Raw genomic sequence first — 18,013 nt, forward strand, 5'->3', positions numbered from 1 at the left:
TTATCCGTTTGGCGGCGAGCGTCGCGCACGGATGCGTGATGGGAGATCAGTCAGCGCTGTCTGTCAGTTACAGCCGGGACGGCTTTTTATCAGGGTGTGCTTTAATAAGGACCGTGAGAACAGCTAGCGGAATGTGACCTTTAATTTAATCTGTGCCTTTGCAGACGCCCAAGGAGGAGAGTGTGAATGGGGTTCTGGTGGGCTATCGGCTCTACTACCGCGAGCTGCAGTATGACAGCGCACCGCAGGAGTCAAAGAGGGCCGTCAACAGCTCCTTGCTGCGCACCGAACTGACAGGTAACTAGCGGGAGGAGGCTCTCCTCTTGAACCAGAAACGTCTGCATGCAGGCGTGATTTATAGCTTGAGTGCTTCTTTCAACACTTTAACCCATCCAGTTGTCGGAAAAAAAGAAGGAATTCCGCAAAGTTTTTTTAACTCACCCTTTTTGACGAATATTGTATTTCCCAGCCACACTCTGAGAAACGTTGAGTTCTGAAATGAAACTGGGACACAATCAGGGATGGAAAATTATTAAATTCACATTAATACGCTGAATATTGTGCAAATCGTTCGAGTTTGAACGCTATCAAAACGGTGGGACGCTCATCCTCCCTGCAGTTAGAGAATAATTCTCAGACGGATGGCTGAGCGTAGGTGAACTCATTACGCGCTCAGGCTGTGTGAGGTGTGGAATCATGAGTTTGAGCTCAAGTGTTCGGCACAGAGCGCACCAACGGGCTTTTTTTCCGCAGCCCGGATCCGGCTGCTAAATCTCCTTTGACAAATTGGACTCAGCAGTGTTGACAGCATTTAAATGCGCAAGCCCGGAGCAGCCGAGCACGGAGGCATATTTAATTCCTTTCCCTATGTTCTGCACTGGCCAGGGCAAGGAGAGCAATATCTCTCCTCTGCTCTCCACTCGTCTTACATGTTAAAATCGGAGTTCTGTTAAGTGCCGAATGTGCCTCCCTGCTGAAATCACCCTAAATGCCAAGAGGAAATTACCGGAGCTATGCTCTATTTGTTCAGGCTTAACAGCTTACATTGAAAAGTTAGCAGGTACTCCAGAAGCTAACAAGGTCCCTGTCACTTTCTAGAGCATGCTGCTAAAGCCGAGTCAATTTATGTTACTTTATTGTGTGGATATGTATGTCTGTGCCTATGATTGTTGTTCGCAGTCAGTTGTTGGACAGACGCAAAGATTCAGAACAAAAGTTTCCCGCCTAAATGCTCACAAAAACCTGCCCACTCCAACCAAAAAACAGGCAAAACAATGTGATAAGAGTATTGCCATATCAGTCAAGGCTGATAAGGATCATTTTTATCTCCTTAAAACAAAATAGGCTCATATAAATATAGATACATTTGCTAGGTAAACGGATCAAATCAGAGCAAATGCATTTAAGAGAATCACCAAGTATGATTAAAATATGAAAGCAGACACTGTCAAAATGGCAATCAAGAAATTCACTGATACACTGAAAAAAACATGCATAGTTTTCAATGTCAACAGTTAATTTAAATGCAAAAAAGTGCCAAATTTAAGTGATCGGAAAAAGCTACGTTAAAGTATTTCACACTCATTCATCCACACATTATGACAGTAAAAACTGTGTCATTCATTGATACATAGTGTACGATAATCTAACTAAACCTTAATGCACTTACCTTTGTTTGGCTCTTCAACTTTAACTTAAGTCCTTTGCGAAGTACGTTTTGTAGAACATAATACAGAACTTTGCCCAGTCAAAACTAATCAAGTCCAGCAGCTTTCAATTATATACCAGACTGGACTGTTTAAAAGATAAAAGACAGGATCGTATAGGGCTAGATATTTAGTTTCAATTTTGATTCATGTGGTATGATTTCGGAGTTTCAGTGATATTAGAGGCTTTGTCTCATCTCGCTCTACAGGTGTAATTCACGTTTTCAGAGTCACTCTCCCACTCCGTGTAACTTATATTTAGCCATTGTGATCACTTAAATATACAGTTATACATTCAATATTAAAATTCAGTTATATATTCAAAATCTGATTGGTTGTTGTGCTAAAAACTCGTCACTCATTAATAGTCATGTCTGTCTGGTGAGTCATATGATTGGCTATAAATGTGGCTGTCGACATCAGCCACCTTTGATCGTGTGTTTAGTAATGTTGTGATGACTGACTGAATGTAGTACATGCACATTTGGGTTTGTTTGTTAACCAATTAGCCTGTAAAAATTAGATGTTAATTAAACTGACCCTCAGACCAGCAAATTTTGTCCACTCGCCCAAGCCAATTTTTCACCGCACAATCAAATTCAGAAACGCCCAATTTGGCAACACTGGCTGAGTCATTCCTGTTGAGCATTAATGATAGGAAATTCAGATCATTTTACTGACTTGGGAATCTCATTCATCATTTCTTTCATTTTAGCAGAAAATAAATGTCAATAGCCAAATTCCCCAACACACATCTACTTACACCATTTTGAGCACATTTAGAATAAGAAAAATAAACAATAATGCAACCAGGGCTAAATTATGAGAAACAGAAACGATTCATTTATTGAGGCTATGCAGTCTGTTAGTTCACTTCACCTTCTGTTCTTTTGTCATGTCTCATCCCCATAAGCGGAAGCTGTGTAGTCTTTACCAGAAGCAGAACTGATTAGTTCATCTCTCGAGTTTTCAGGATCAAGTATTTGTTGTTAGTATATGTAGACATTTTTTGCTTTATCAAAGTGATTTTCCTCCATCATACAGACAAAATTCGGATAAAAACTCTTTATTACTCACATTCAGTGTTATAGAAAAGAACCGTGATGACAAACATTCACAAAAGTATAAATTGTAAGAAATAAAAAGCTACAATTTATCATGTAACTGTTAAAAACTGACTAGTGTTTGTAAGGAAAATTTGAATTTTGAACTAATTTCTATATCCAATACTGCTGTCACGTCAGAACACAGAAGAATGAACAAGGTAAACCAATTATTTCTCTTTCTGGTACAGATTGCATAGCCATCTATGGAGTTGTCATGGCATGAACTTGAAAACTCGAGAGTTGAACTAATCATTTTCTTTCCTGTAAAGAACCAGTAGGATGTTGCGTATGAGTATTCAACGCGAAACCAACAAATCTCTCGCTGAGACGACAAAGTTCTCGAGTCATATTAAAAAAAACTAATCCATTATGTACAACACACTACTGAGCATTTGCCATTCCATCTAGTTATGTATATAACGAATAAAATGACAATTTTTAAATATATCATATTTGTTGTTTACAACTCTCAAGTAATATTTAAACTGATTTAATTAACTTTAAAGTCTTACCAAAAAAGTAATTATAAAATCATGAAAATCTGTATGACAGTTTAAAAATATAGTTAAATATGATCAAATTTTACTTAAATTTAAGAGTTTCTCAGTCCCTAAGTGAGCTCTTTTTTCCAATTTAGGCACCCTGTTATTTATTTATGTAGCCATTTTGTATATAAAGTTTAAGTTTATGAGCTTAACCAGAAGATACTTCAGAAAGATACTGCAGAAAGTCTGAAACAGCCTCATATAGAAGCCTTTTTTTTTTTTCAACTACACAGGCATGTTCATTTAAGTTACAGCACTCAAAAGGAACTGTACAAAAGGAATGACCCGTCATGCGTACTTTCAGATTTTTCTTTAATTTTACCCAAGTGATGTTGGATCAGTATATGTTCTAAAAAATCTTATTAGGTCCCTAATGCACCCCAGCTCATGATTTAGTACTGTATATTGACTGTTGAATCATTAATCACCGGCTCGCTTTGGTTTCTTGCGGGGTTTGATTGGAGCGCAAGATGAGCATTGTGGAATTTCATCAATCTCTGGGAGAAGTGTGTGATGAGCAACTTTGAAAAGCAAAGATTTACTGCCATGATGAAATATCCCTTTGATTTGTGCTTTTCCATCTCTGCTGCTTCTCCAGTAATGTATTCCTCATGGTTTGCTCTTTCTCCCTCCACAGCCAAAAGCACTGTGAAGACTGTCAGCAATCCTTCATTAACCGAATTCGAGCTAACACGTAAGTTTCATTTAGCCATCTTTCTCATTTACGTCAGTCTGCTTTGAAGTCCAAAATATTCAAGCTCCCTTTGGCAAAGTGTGTAATCTCTAATACTCTTCCTGTTCGGAGAACAAGGTTCTTCCTCTAATCCATCTACTCTGACCAGGAACATTCTGGCCTCGAGATATTCTCAAAGTGAATCCCATTGCACACCGCCTGAGACCTGAGACTTGCATGTGCTCTCGGTCTCCCATGTACCGTCTCATCAATACTGTTCAAAGAGTTTGGAAAGAGTAATGCCATTACTTTCCAAGATCACACCCAAACTGTTCTGTATCCACACTGATAAGGAACAGTAGGTGGTTATCTCAGACATGCTTTTGTTTCGACCCAGATGAGTAATCATTCTTCTTATCTGCTGACTCAAAGCCAAGATGCGCCTTTCAAGTACTCTTAAAGATCTTCTGTTTGTAATTCTTAATTCTTTTTCAGAGCTGCAGAAATACAGGCGCTATGAAATTGTGATGACTGCCTACAACGTCATTGGCGAAAGCCCTCCAAGTGCTCCGGTGGAGGTGTTTGTTGGAGAAGCAGGTAAGTGATTGTGCCAAAATGTAAAAATTAGGCCACTTTACACACTGATATCAAAATGTTGCCAAAATAAACATTTTCTTGTTACAGACCCCATAGTAGCTGTTGCTGTTTTTATTTTATTTTTTATTATTTATGTATTTATTTATTTATTTTATTTTGGCAAAATTATTAATAAATAAATATTTTCTTTGTAGGTTATAGTCCCATAGTAGCTGTTACTATTTTATTATTTTATAATGACTGAATAAATGAATTAATTTATTATTTTATTTTGTCAAAATAGGACCACTTTACACACTTATACCCAAATGTTGCTATTTTTTATTTTATTTTTTGTATTTTATTTTATTTTATTGGTTTGTTTGTTTTATTATTTTGTGTCAAAACGAAGCCATTTTACACAGTGATTTTATTATTGTTTTATTTGATTTTGAGTCAAAATGAGGCATTTTCACACTGATATCAACATTTATGTTATTTTATTTATTATTATATTTTATTTTATTATTTTATGTCAAAATTAGGCCACTTTACGCACTCATTTAATTTAATTATTTTTTGTCAAAATGAAGCCACTTAACACACTAATTTTATTTTATTATATTTTTTATTTTGTGTCAAAATGAGGTCACTTTACACACTGATATCAAAATGTTGTCAAAATAAATATTTTGTTATATAGTACATAGTCCCACAGTAGCTGTTGCTATTTTTATTTTATTTTATTTTGTGTCAAAATTAGGCCATTTTACACACTGATATCAATTGATTTTTTTTTTTGTTTTTGCAATATTATCTCAGAATATGGTGTATTTATCCAACAGTTGCAATTTTTTTGTTTGTTTGTTTGTTTTTCATTTAGTTTAGTTTTTCCATTATCATCTGGAAACTATATGGTCATGTGATTATGTAACTGCTATAAATTCATAAAGACACTTTTGATGAAAAATGATAATAACTAGTTCCAACTGGCCCCATGCTTCATCCAGGCCATCCTTATTGTTGAGCTGTGATGTTAAGGGGATGATAAGGTATCTTGTATTTTCTAAACCAGCACAGTTTGAGAGCATAACTCACTGGTTATGTAGAGCACTGTGTTTATTTTCCTAATACAGAGTAGACTGTTGTCAAACCCAGACCAGCATGCGTTTCTGGCATCATCCCACCAGAGAACCAGTTTAATGAGAGAGCAAATTCGCAGTAAAACATCTTTGCCGCTCCACCCTGACAGATGTAGTGATGACCACTGTCGATGGATGTTGCTTTCGAGATGGAGGCCTGTGCCGTAATGCTCTCCAGGAACAGGACAGCATGCGCTCTGTCTCCAGTCCTTCAGGGAATAACGCGTGACATGAGTTGACAGATATGAATTGTGTTCCCTTAGTGGAGTGGCATGAAGAGCGAACATAAGGACAGAGCTATGACCTATGGTGGGCTTCTGCCTAATGTGACAGAAACATAAACCCACCTCAAGGATCGGGTTTGAATCAATTTCTGGACTTGGATCTGTTTCTAGATCAATTAGCTTCGTTATAACTGTCTGAAGCAATCATGGTTAGTGCTGACATTTAGTTTCAGGGATCTGAGAGTGGTTTGGACCACTTTAAAGAGGTCATCAAATGCAAAACTCACTTTTACATGTTGTGTGTTGCCAGTTTGTGTACACAACCACTCTACAATGATAAAAATCCACCCAGTGGTATTTCTTTTTTAAGTATTATCCCCTTTTTAAATGGCACACCAATAGAGGCAGCTCCCACGATAGTTGATTGACATCAACTAAGCGCCTTACCTTAGACCCACCCTCACCAAACTGAAACAGTCCGACTCCGATCACCATTGTGTGACTCAGGTGCAGGGGAAGACAAGAATGTCTCCGATTGAGCGATTGAGGTGTTCTGTTGTTGGATGTAATAATGAACATAGCAGTCGTCATTTACTCCCGACTTCTGAGACTCTGAAGCAAAGAGGATTAACGTTACTTTCGTTTTTGAAAGGAAAGCGCACATATGCGTCTATGTTTGTGAGAATCATTTGTGATGCAGCTTCACCCACAGCAAAAGTAAGTATAAGGGTTTTTATGCATTTTTGCAAATGGCCTTTCTTAATAATGTGCTTGTTAGCAAGTTTCGCAGCTAAACACGGCTAAAGTAAACATTACGGCTCGTCATCCCACAGCAGAGAGGGACGGGGCGAGCAAAGCTCACTGAACATGCAACAGAATAGCTTGCTCTAAAAAGGGGTGATTTTTGACAAGGTAAAAAGAGTGTTTTTTACACTACCATTGAGAAATTTTAACCAAAGTATGTTATAGACTTCTCATTAAGACCCTAAAGAATTATATCAACTTGTGGAGAATGGGCATCCGATGACCCCTTTAAAACGATTTTCACATAAACCCAATATTTACCCTTCAGCAATTATACAGAAATTAAAGACAAAATTAAATATAGATGAGTCCTTAAAGCTACAAAAGTAGCTCTTTTTTCTTTTGTTTTATTGATTAACAGACATCACAGCAGCTTCTTACTTTAAGAGCTGCCGCTGCTGAACATGACACAGATCTGACACGCATTCTCATAGTTTAATTTGTGCTTTAATATGAAATAATACAGGCTACAGCAAGAGCATGCGCTACAAGCACGGCTGACAGGACAGGAAAATTCATTTTTACTGACATAAGGCCGACAACATATGGCCAAACCGCAGTTCACTGTTGTTCTACTGAAGCTCCTTGTAGGTGACTGTTACTGGTACTGTTTCCGTGCTCGTTTGACTAGCGCCTGGTGCTTAAGTGAAGTTGGAGTGCGCGTCTGAAAAGTCTTCCATTTAATGTGGTCGTAAAGATGTTCTGTGTCTAAATAAACACAAATCTTGTCAAGAAAAAATAGACAGAAGCAGCAGATGTGAGTGGGGTGGCCAACCCTAGCTCTGCCCCTGCGTTAACCGCATTAAATATTTTTAACACACTCATTTTGACAGCACTACATTTGATATATTAGTGGTCTGAGTTCTAATAGAAAACTCGAATAGAATAAAAATAGATCTTGGACTACTTGCTGTGAATGTAAAAAAACAACTTTTTTGTCACTCTGTTCGCTTTTCGGTCTGATGTGAGTTTGGTTCTTTTAAAGAGGACTTGAGAATAATGTGCTAAGAAGACCACATGGATTTGGAGTGCTTGGAGATATGAAAAGATGGCTGAATAAAGAGTGTGCTCAAAGATGAGTTTGCTTTTTTAAGCTGTACTGAAGGCTGGTTTAGCTCTCTGTTCTTCCCTACCTTACAATCAGGCTCCTGCCAGCTAGCTTGTACGGCCGAATTGTAAAGTGCTTTTCAATTTGTGTTCAAGTTGTTCTGTTACTAAAAACAGTCATATTTTTTTTTCGGAATATTTATTGACTTGAATAATATCCAGCTGCCTGGCTGAAGAGCCGAGCGCTTCGTCTAATGAGCTGCCAAAAGAGGAAGCACGGATATGACATTCCAACTATTCCACGGAAAACTGATAATTGTTGTGCTGTTTTATTGGGTACAGCACAAAAGAAAGGATTTTTATCACCTACACAGCCCGAAACAAATCTATACTCACGCGGGGGCATCTCATATGATCAATGAAAGGGCCTTTAGTGGAAAAACAATCCTCCCACTGCTAGCAAATAGATGCATTACGTCCGCATTTCAAACATATGCTTAAAAGTATCGAACGCTGGCAAATTGCTACAAATGCGAACTGTCGTTTTTGCTGTTTAATTCCACTCCAGCCGTGCTAACAGGCTGACAGTGCACAGACAGGATGTTGTCAAGGCTCCTGCTCGCCTAACAGTTTTGCATTTCACCCAATCATTGCCAAGATTATTTATGGAATTCTAAGCAGCATTTCTGTAGTAGTGCCACAGTATTAATAAAAGCAGTCGTGGTAAGAGTTTTGGCAAGGCAGGGTGTGTGTGCGTGCATGTTTTTTGTACCTCTTTCACCTCTTTGCAGCATTTTTGGCCTCCTCTCATAAGGGGTTTAATGAAGCAGTAAATATGAATCTGTCATAAAGAACTCAAGCAGCTGGTGGAGCAGGCAGGGTTATCAACATCAGGTTATTAACAGCATCATTAGAAGGGGCCAGGCGTGGAGATTACTCCCAGCAGCAGGAGGGGGGACAGCCAAACAAACAAATGAATTTCCCTCTGATTAACGTCAGGTTGGCTACATCTGAAGATACTCTGAGAAGGATCAGAGAGATGTAGGCTGGGAAAGAGAGGCGGAGAGCGGACATGAAGAGTGCTTTGCTCTTAAAGCCTTCTGCCATCCCAACGGCCATGCTCAGAGTTGCCAAGTCTGTGTTTTTCTGCAGAACTAGGTTACTTTTTTTAACTGCAGGTTAAAGTTTTGCTATGTTGAATAAATTGCTTGTATTGAAATATTTCCCCTATTTTATATTGATTAGTTTTGTGAAGAAGAAAAAAACAGCCTAACCTGATTTGCTGGTTAAATGTTTCAAGCTGATGTTAGGCTACGTCTACATTAATCCGGATGCATTTTCGTTTTAAAACGCTCTCCGTCCACACTAGCGTTTCCAAGCGTTTTCCAAAAATGTCAAATTCGCCTTATTGCGCATGCGTAAAGCCTTCAAAATTATACAGACGCAATAAGTTTTCACGCAATTCTTCTGCCGGGATCATTTACGGAAATATCTCATCGTTCACTGACGCGTCTATGTCGCGCTCATTCATATTTTATCTGAAAAGCAGCTGTCGTCATGTTTTGCAGGACAGCAACTGTGAGTAAATTTTCTGCCATCATTTTAGGACTGTAAACTGAAGAGTGTGCAAGGTAAATCTCTTTAGCAGCAGTGTGACAGTGAATAGCACAGGCACAATTACTGCTGTAAAAATAGATATCTATTGGTACAATATGCGTCACATGACTAAATATGCGTCATCTTTTTCAAAAGCCTCCGTTTTCACAGTCCACACTACAACGCGAAAACGGCGTTTTCAAATTTATCCACTTTGGAGAGCGTTTTCAAAAAGCTCCGTTTTCCTTGACAAAAACGCCGTCTCAGTGTGGACGGAAGGCCAAAACGGAGAGAAAAAGATGCGTTTTCAAACGAAAACGTATTAGTGTGTGGACATGGCCTTAGACAGTTTAAACTGGTCTCAAAGCCAGGTCAAGCTGGTCTTAAGTTTTTCTAGCTGGTCTCCCAGGCTAATGAGCTTAAAAGTGCCCATAAACTCATCCCAAATCCCAAATTAGCCGACAAACCAGTCTGACCAGGCATGGAAACTGGGAAACCAGGCTGGTTTAACATGGTTGAAAAGGATTGTACACCCAAAAAAGAAAACAATTACTCCATGATTTACTTATGCTTCAAGCCATCCTAGGTATATTTGACTTTCTTCTTTCAGATGAATACAGTTGGAGTTATATTAAAAAATGTCCTGGCTCTTCCAAGCTTTATAATGGCAGTGAATAGTTGTTGAGATTTTGAAGTCCACAAAAAATGCCTCCATCTATCATAAAAAAAGTACTGCACATGGCTCCAGGGTTTAATAAAGGCCTTCAGAAGTTAATCAATGCATTTGTGTAAGAAAAATATCCATATTTAAAACTCTAAACCGTAATCTCTAGCTTCCGCTAACTATCGCTTCCGCTAATGCCATTCTCTCATGAACATGCATACAACAGTTAGAAGAAGCTAGAGATTACGGTTTGTAAAGTTTTAAATATTAATATTTTTTTTCAACAAAACGCATCGGTTCACTTAATTTTGACAGCAAATTTTGATTTAGTCATAGTCTTTAGTCATATTTTAGTCATCTGAATTGTTTTAGTCTACTTTTAGCCGACCAAATATCATAAGATTTTAGTCGACTAAATCTACAGTAGATCTAGTCAGCTAAAATCTACTGGGTTTATTTACAGTGTAATGCATTTACCAAGCATTTCTTCAAAATTACCAAACTCATTGTACAGGTTTGATATTATAGACACGGATTTAACTGCTTTGACACACAAAATGCCTTTATATTCAAATTAAATGAAACCACTTCTAATTAAGAAACAAGAACATAGTCTTTTCAATGAAATACCAATGGTTATTTAGGCTAATTATGCATTCTTTATAACAACTTATTTACCACATTCTTCATTCTTTCAAGCAGACATATTTATTTATATAAATGAATTAAGATTAATCTTTATTAGTACTACTAAAGTTATTCAGTCAAGAGGAGTGAGTGGTTTTCTGTCTTTCTGTCATTTTTTTTCTGTCTTTTTTTGTTGTTGTTGCTTGATTAACATCAATGTCACAGACAATAGCAACTAAATTAGGCTGCTGTCCCTTTAAAACCGAACACACAGATGCAATGTACTAATACATGTCCGATATTCTCCCAAATGTTTACGTTCACCTAAGACGTAACCGAGTGTATTTACATGAATACTCGTCAGAACAGACAATTCTACATCATTTTGTGTGCATTTCTCGTGCACTGTGTGAGAGGCGCTGCTTCGGTGTCTGCGCTCTGAAAACCAGACCGAATTGAGTTCTCTTTTGCATTGTCAAATTTATCCATACATCTGCTCTTCTCTTACTCACAGATATTGAATTTTTTAACGTTTTATGAGATGTGCAGCAAATGTATGCCAGCTTATGTCCCGCTTTGATAGATCAATAGGCAATGATACAGTTCAAATGTACACATCTAACCTCCCAACCATGCAGCAGATTCATTCTGAACGAATCTTTTCCCAAATCGTAACATTTCCTAACATTTTTGTCTCGTTTTTATTTGTTGACAAAAATATCAATAGAGATTTGTCATTCAAAACAAATTTTTGCTTCGTTTTCATTGGTGAAAAAATGTTAACAAAAGCTGAATGACAAAATAGCCTCTCAATTCTCATATGGTAAATGGTTGAGTACATATAGTGGTTGAGTACATCATTTGGTACACAACTGTTGAGTCTCCATTGCACCTCATGTGAGACGTGTTGTGTGGCATATGGAGTTGTCATCTATATGTTCCAAATCTAACTTGAAATGTTGAGTCTCGGTTAGGATGCTGCCTGTGTAGACAGCAAGACAGCTCACTTAGATGTTGGCGCTGAGCTTGTCTGTGCTTTATTTTAACAGCTCATTCAGTTGAGTCTCTCGCGCCAGCCCCTCTTGAACCCCGCTGTCCACAGCTGTAATTCATTCCCGCTCATAAATGATTCAGCCCGCTTTACTACACGTAAACTCAACTTTCAAGCCCCTAAAATAGACGAGCTGTCATGCTCCCGGAGTTAGCTCTGCTTTCAGGTTTGGTCTTATTAAATTCACTCTTTTTTTGATGATTGCTGTCTGGGGTAGCTGCATCTGTTGCTGTGATTTATGACGGATGGGGATTATGTTTTTCTCGCCCCTTTAATGAATGACATTTAACAGAGACACAACAGAGGGCGGCAGCCACGCTACAGTCTGTGTTCATCTTATATTACTTTTCCGTTAGTACCAGCTCTAATTCAGGAACAAGACACTTTGCGTATCCACTGACTTAAAGGGATAGTTCGCCCAAAAATGTAAATTCTAAACAGCTGACGGTAGCCACTAAATTCCATAGTATGAAAAAAAGTTACTATCATTATTCAAAAATATAAATATTTTTGTTCATCACAAGTCATACAGGTTTCGAACAAGTGGAAACATGTGAAATTCTTTCAGATTGGGAAGCAGGACCAAAGCAGCATGAGTGCATCTCATTTTTCAGGACACGGTTGTTGTCTTCTTTTTTTGTAGTGGTTAGCTGGAGGGATAGAGTGAGATGTATTTACAGTATCTCCTCTGCTCTTTCGTAGCCCCCTCCGTGGCTCCTCAGAACATCCAGATCAACACTTTGTCATCCACGCAGCTGGAGGTGCAGTGGGAGCCGCCCCCTGCAGAGACCCAAAATGGCATCATTCAGGGATATAAGGTGACACCCCCAAACCACCCACCTCATCCAGTCTCTCTCATACTCTTATTATCTGTCCTCTTTTTCTCCTCCCCTCTACCTCTACAGTCATTTCAATCTCTCCAGGGTGGACGAAAAGCTACAATCTGTTTTTTCTTCCTTTTTTCCTTATGTTCACCACATATTTTTACTGCGTTAGATAATGGTGCCAGACAGTGTGTTTTAAAAAACTGCCCATTTGGGTCATGAATTAATGAGCATGGGTGAGGGTTAAGTGGATATCTGCTGAAATATGCATGCAATTGATATATAAAAAATGTTCTGGCAGTAATATGGCATATTCATGTTAATCCAGGTATCCCTGTTGGTTAATTGAATACTTAAGTCCTGCATTTCATCTGGTCTTTAAAGAGTTCATATGGCCATTTTTTAATATACAGTTGAGGTAAAAGTTTACATACGCCTTGGAGAATCTGCAAATGTAAGTTTGGTAATTATTTTAGAGGGGATCATACAAAATGCATGTAATTTTTTATTTAATACTGACTTAAATATGATCATAAAAGAAGTTTACATATATTCCGCAAGAGAAATGAAAATATGAATTTATAAAAAATTACCCCGTTCAAAAGTTTATATACTTTTTAGTTTGTAAACTTTTCAGCCCCTGGCCCTTAATGCATTGTGTTTCCTTTGGAAGGATCATTGAGTGTTTGAACCTTCTGTAATAGTTGCATATGAGTCCCTCAGTTGTCCTCAGTGTCAAAAGATAGATCCCAAAATCATATAGTCATTGTTGGAAAGGGTTTAAATACACAAAATTTTTGAAAAGCCAAAGAATTTGTGGGACCTGAATCATTTTGTAAAGAACAGCAGGCAGTTTAACTGGGTCAGGACAAACAAGGGACTCATGAACAACTATCACAAAACAAAAAAATACAGCTGGGGATTATTCAGGTAACAACACATTATTAAGAATCAAGCGTATGTAAACTTTTGAACGGGGTCATTTTTAAAACTATTCATTCAACTATTGTTTCCTCTTGTGAACGATATGTAAACGTCTTTTATGTGAAATATCTCATTCAGGTCAGTACTAAATAAAAAATAACATGCATTTTGTACGATCCGTCTTATTTTGGTAAAATAATTAACATTTTTAAGATTCTGCAAGGTGTATGTAAACTTTTGACCTCAACTATAACTTTAGTGGATCGAATAAATTAAATTATAAAACAGATTATTGTACTGAATGCTGATTGGCCAATACATTCCAGATGTGCCAAAATATACAATCCATCCATCCACTTTCGGCACTGATAGCCTTGTGGAAAGCGCGTCGACATGTAGAGCTATATATTGGGCGCCCCAACTATTGACCTGATTTAAGTGATATGATATGAATAATTCAGCCATGAAACTCTACTTGCATTCTAATTGGTTCATTCAATTCAATGTTCTCAGCCAATTGGATTCATGTACTCATTACCATTTAACTATATAACCAGAATGTATTCAATGTCTGTGTGCTGTGCATGTCTTCAAATTAGCCCTCCACCTCCTCAGCTCCATCTGCTTTTTTTAACTTACTGGTGGTCTCTGGGTTGGCTAAAGGCCAAGCGCAAACCATCTTTTGGCGTTAAAATAGTACTGTCAGGAGATGCGCTGAACACTAAAAAGGCATGGACACAGTTATTTTTGCGCCTGAAATTATTGAATATGCATTTGTAGGAGTCTCACCGTCAGTCGCAAAATTTATGGGAGGACAGTATTAAAATGAATCACACAACATGATTTAATATTTGTATTCATCAAATTACTGGCATTTGCGTCATTATTCAACACCCAAAAAAAGCATGTCTTAAAGCAGGCGGTAATTTCCCCTCCCATCAGCGTTTTTTATGGAATAGCGCTCTAACATTATTTTTATCCTGTTTAGTAAATCTGTCCCTAAGAATTTCAATAGGGGCCATCGATCTCTAAGGATTGAAAACCCTTAGTGTAATCCATTGTGGCTTAAGTGTCCAAATGCTTTTTAGGTCCACTGTACATTGTGAAGACAATCATGGCTGAAGATTTGCATGTTGCTGTTGGTTGTGCCTGATCAAGCTTAATTCTATACTCTGTATCTATGTTTATCTATCCTTTAGATTCTTTACTGGGAGATGGACAATCAGAATGAAACAGAGAGAGTTAAAATTCTCTTTCGGCCTGAAACCAACATGAGACTGAAGAACCTGACCAGCTACACATATTATATGGTCAAGCTCTCTGCCTTCAATGCTGCGGGAGACGGTCCGTTCAGTGAGCCCAGGAGGGGGCGCACTCTTCAAGCAGGTAAGCATCTGCACAAATCATCCTAACGGCCATTAAACTCCCATTCAGGACTGATCACAGAGACTCCCTCTGACCTGAGCACAAACCGTTACACCTTTTAAGGCTAAACTATAAATCTGACCGCAGACAGTGCGCCAAGGGCAACACGTCCACTTGCATATTGTGTTTTTCTCCATGCATGAAAACCAGGTCGACACCTGATCATATTTTGGAGCATGCTGCGTTATATCACCGTTGCATCATTCACATTAGCAATTCATGTGTTCTGCATTAAATCATTCACTCTATAAATGTTGTCGGAATGAATTACGCACAAGCAGGGTATGATTTGACCTCAGGCTCCACCTCAGTGAAATGACAGGGAGGGGCTCTTACCCACGAGTTACCTAAAAAAACTATTTGAAAATTATTCAAATGGTCTTGATGTGACCTCATTTGTTCAAACAGAGGAAACTCAGCACCTCTACCTCTCTTTGACATTTCCTAAAGCAACGAGCTGCATTTGTGTAAGAGGACAGATTTGCATAGCTAGCACTGTAAAATCACTGAGAGAGTGGGATATATTCACTTTTTAGATTTGTTTTTATTAAACATATTATATCAGACTCTAAAATCGGATTGGATGTGCCACATTTAGAGCTGTTGCAAAATAGCCAATATACTCATACCTGTGATGCAAATTAATTGAATTTTATATTAATATGATTTTAGTAAGTTGCTATGATGCTTAGCAACTGTAAACACCCTATAGTTAAACTTAAAACTAAACCAGGGTATCCGCGGATCCTTAAAAAGTCTTAAAAAGTCTTAAATAACGTTTTCCTAATATAAGGCCTTAAAAAGGTCCGGTTTCACAGACAAGGCTTAAGCCTAGTCATAGACTAAAATGTAAGTCTGAGCTGTTTGAACTGATAGAAACTTTCACTGACTGATCTTAAAATATATCGGTGTCTTTGTTTTGTCTCAAGATGCACACCAGTAATGTTTTTTTCTAAGCATGTTTATAAAAATTACTTAAATATCCTAATTGAACTATCTGCTAATCCTGGCTTAGTCTAAGCCCTGTCTGTGAAACCGGGCCAAAAAGTCTTAAATTCAGTTTCGATAGGTCTTAAATAGTTTTGGTCACATTTCCACTAAAATATCTTCAGCCTTCATTACTTAATTTAGGTCCTGATGGAAAATAGCAGGGAAAGCATAAAGAAAACGCCGTTGTTGTAACAGCGTCTTTACATCCATTTTGACCGCTCCCAGCACCCATACCGTAAGTGCACGATTAGACGCGCATGCAAAAAAAAAGTTGCGGCTGGTGTGTTTTTCAAGATGCCACTGGCATGACTGCATTGTCTAATGGACTGAAGATTTTTTTTCTCCTCCTGCGGTAGTTACTGCGTCTTCAGACAGAATCGCAGGAGCAGAATACAGGTCAAACAAGCTTTTTTTCTGTATATAATGGTCTCAGTAATAATAATAATAATAATAATAATAAATATAGGTTGAGCTAGCTGACCGCCAGCCTTAGATACTTTCAAAATGCTTTTTTCTTGCCCGACCGAACAAACAGCCTGATTAAAACTGAAGTGACAAAAATAACCAGCGAAGCATCGAAAGGCAAGAAAGATTCCTATTTTAATACATTCAACGTAAACAGCAATTGATAATGGATAGTGTATTTCTGGTCTATTTGTGACATACTTTAATACAAATGAGCGTAACAGCACACATAAAGAAACTCTAAAGTAACACACTGAGGGAACAATTGAAAATAGTTTATTTATAACATGATATAGTTCAGTAATACACCAAGGGAGCTTTTTGCTGAATATTCTCACAATTACAAATGTTACATTAATTTTAGTTTTATAAACTAGTTAGTCAAGTAATGTTAGTTACTTACATTTTAGACAAAGTATTTACTGTTTTGTTCTGTTTCACCAACAACAATAGTTCCAAACAAGGATGACAGCAGAAGTATAGCACATTCTCCAAGCAACGTTTTACCACCAACTTAAATGATTCAGCGTTTTGCTTGAATCAGCTGAAATAACTCAATAACTCGCTCATTCAGTGACTTACCGCCACCTGCTGGTAGTTTAGTATGTTTAAAGTATGCATCCCCACCCCAACATTTCTAATTTGTACATTCATAAATGTATTGAAAACATTAATCTCATAACATCTTTTAGTGCACTTTTAATTTTGTAGTGTAAATTATGTGATCTGACTGCTAACAGTCTTATAGAATGTAATAAATTGCAATAATTTCAAAGGTGATGCATACATTTCAAAAGTAAAAAAGGCCTTTATAAAGGTAAATCAAATATGCAGATTTAAGATGTAAACGCTAATAGAGCACTGATGAAAATATTGCTTTAGAATAAATTGTTTACATTACCAGATATCTCTAAGTGGTACTTTTATGGGGACATTTGTGTGGAATAGTATCTGCTGATATGAAAAGTTCACTGTATATCGTAGTAATAAATATAATTTATTACAGCCATGAAATTTTGTTTACTTTTTACATTAAACACATTAAATATTACATATATGCATGTAATATAATGTGTATTTCCATTACAGGTTTAGGTCTTAAATTTCATATAAGGTGGTATTAAAAAGGTCTTAAAAAGTCTTAAATTTCACTTGTTCATATCTGCAGAAACCCTGTAAACTAAAAACATTAAATTTATTTATATTACTGCTGCTGCACAAGTAACATATATAATAACTCGTAGCTGATCTATGCAGGTGGAGCTGGGGATGTGGAGGATTTCAGAGGAATTCTAAAAAAGCAAAATGCTCTAGTGAATGCTAACAAGTCATTTAAATGTAGTGCAGCAAGCTCATTGACTCCGTATTCAACATGAACTAATCAGCTGTGCCAAGTATTGCAACACTATGAATATTGAGTTTTTATGATGGAACTTTTATAAACATTCACAGGAAATACTTCTAACTTATTAAAATGAAAACTACTAAATTTCTCTGTTTATTTGCTTCAAAATCTTGACAAAAAGTGCACTTTTTTGACAACTACATTATTAAAGCTCTTATTTAAATTACTGAAAATGAGTAGCAATTACTGTGATAAATGGAAGGAACCATGCTTCAAGTG

General features: G+C 37.3%; 1 protein-coding gene across 2 annotated transcripts in view; it reads left to right on the plus strand.

The window, feature by feature from the left end:
- Positions 1 to 18,013, plus strand: part of sdk1a (sidekick cell adhesion molecule 1a) — a 452,163-nt gene that overhangs the window by 397,556 nt on the left and 36,594 nt on the right. For both annotated transcript variants that reach the window (XM_073838832.1, XM_073838837.1), the window contains exons 33-37: positions 165 to 297; positions 3,995 to 4,051; positions 4,526 to 4,627; positions 12,464 to 12,579; positions 14,709 to 14,895. In XM_073838832.1, the coding sequence (XP_073694933.1) occupies positions 165 to 297; positions 3,995 to 4,051; positions 4,526 to 4,627; positions 12,464 to 12,579; positions 14,709 to 14,895 (595 nt within the window). The remainder of the gene's footprint in view (positions 1 to 164; positions 298 to 3,994; positions 4,052 to 4,525; positions 4,628 to 12,463; positions 12,580 to 14,708; positions 14,896 to 18,013) is intronic.

This window comes from Garra rufa, chromosome 1 (assembly GCF_049309525.1).
Source record: "Garra rufa chromosome 1, GarRuf1.0, whole genome shotgun sequence".
Classification (NCBI taxonomy): Eukaryota; Metazoa; Chordata; class Actinopteri; order Cypriniformes; family Cyprinidae; genus Garra; species Garra rufa.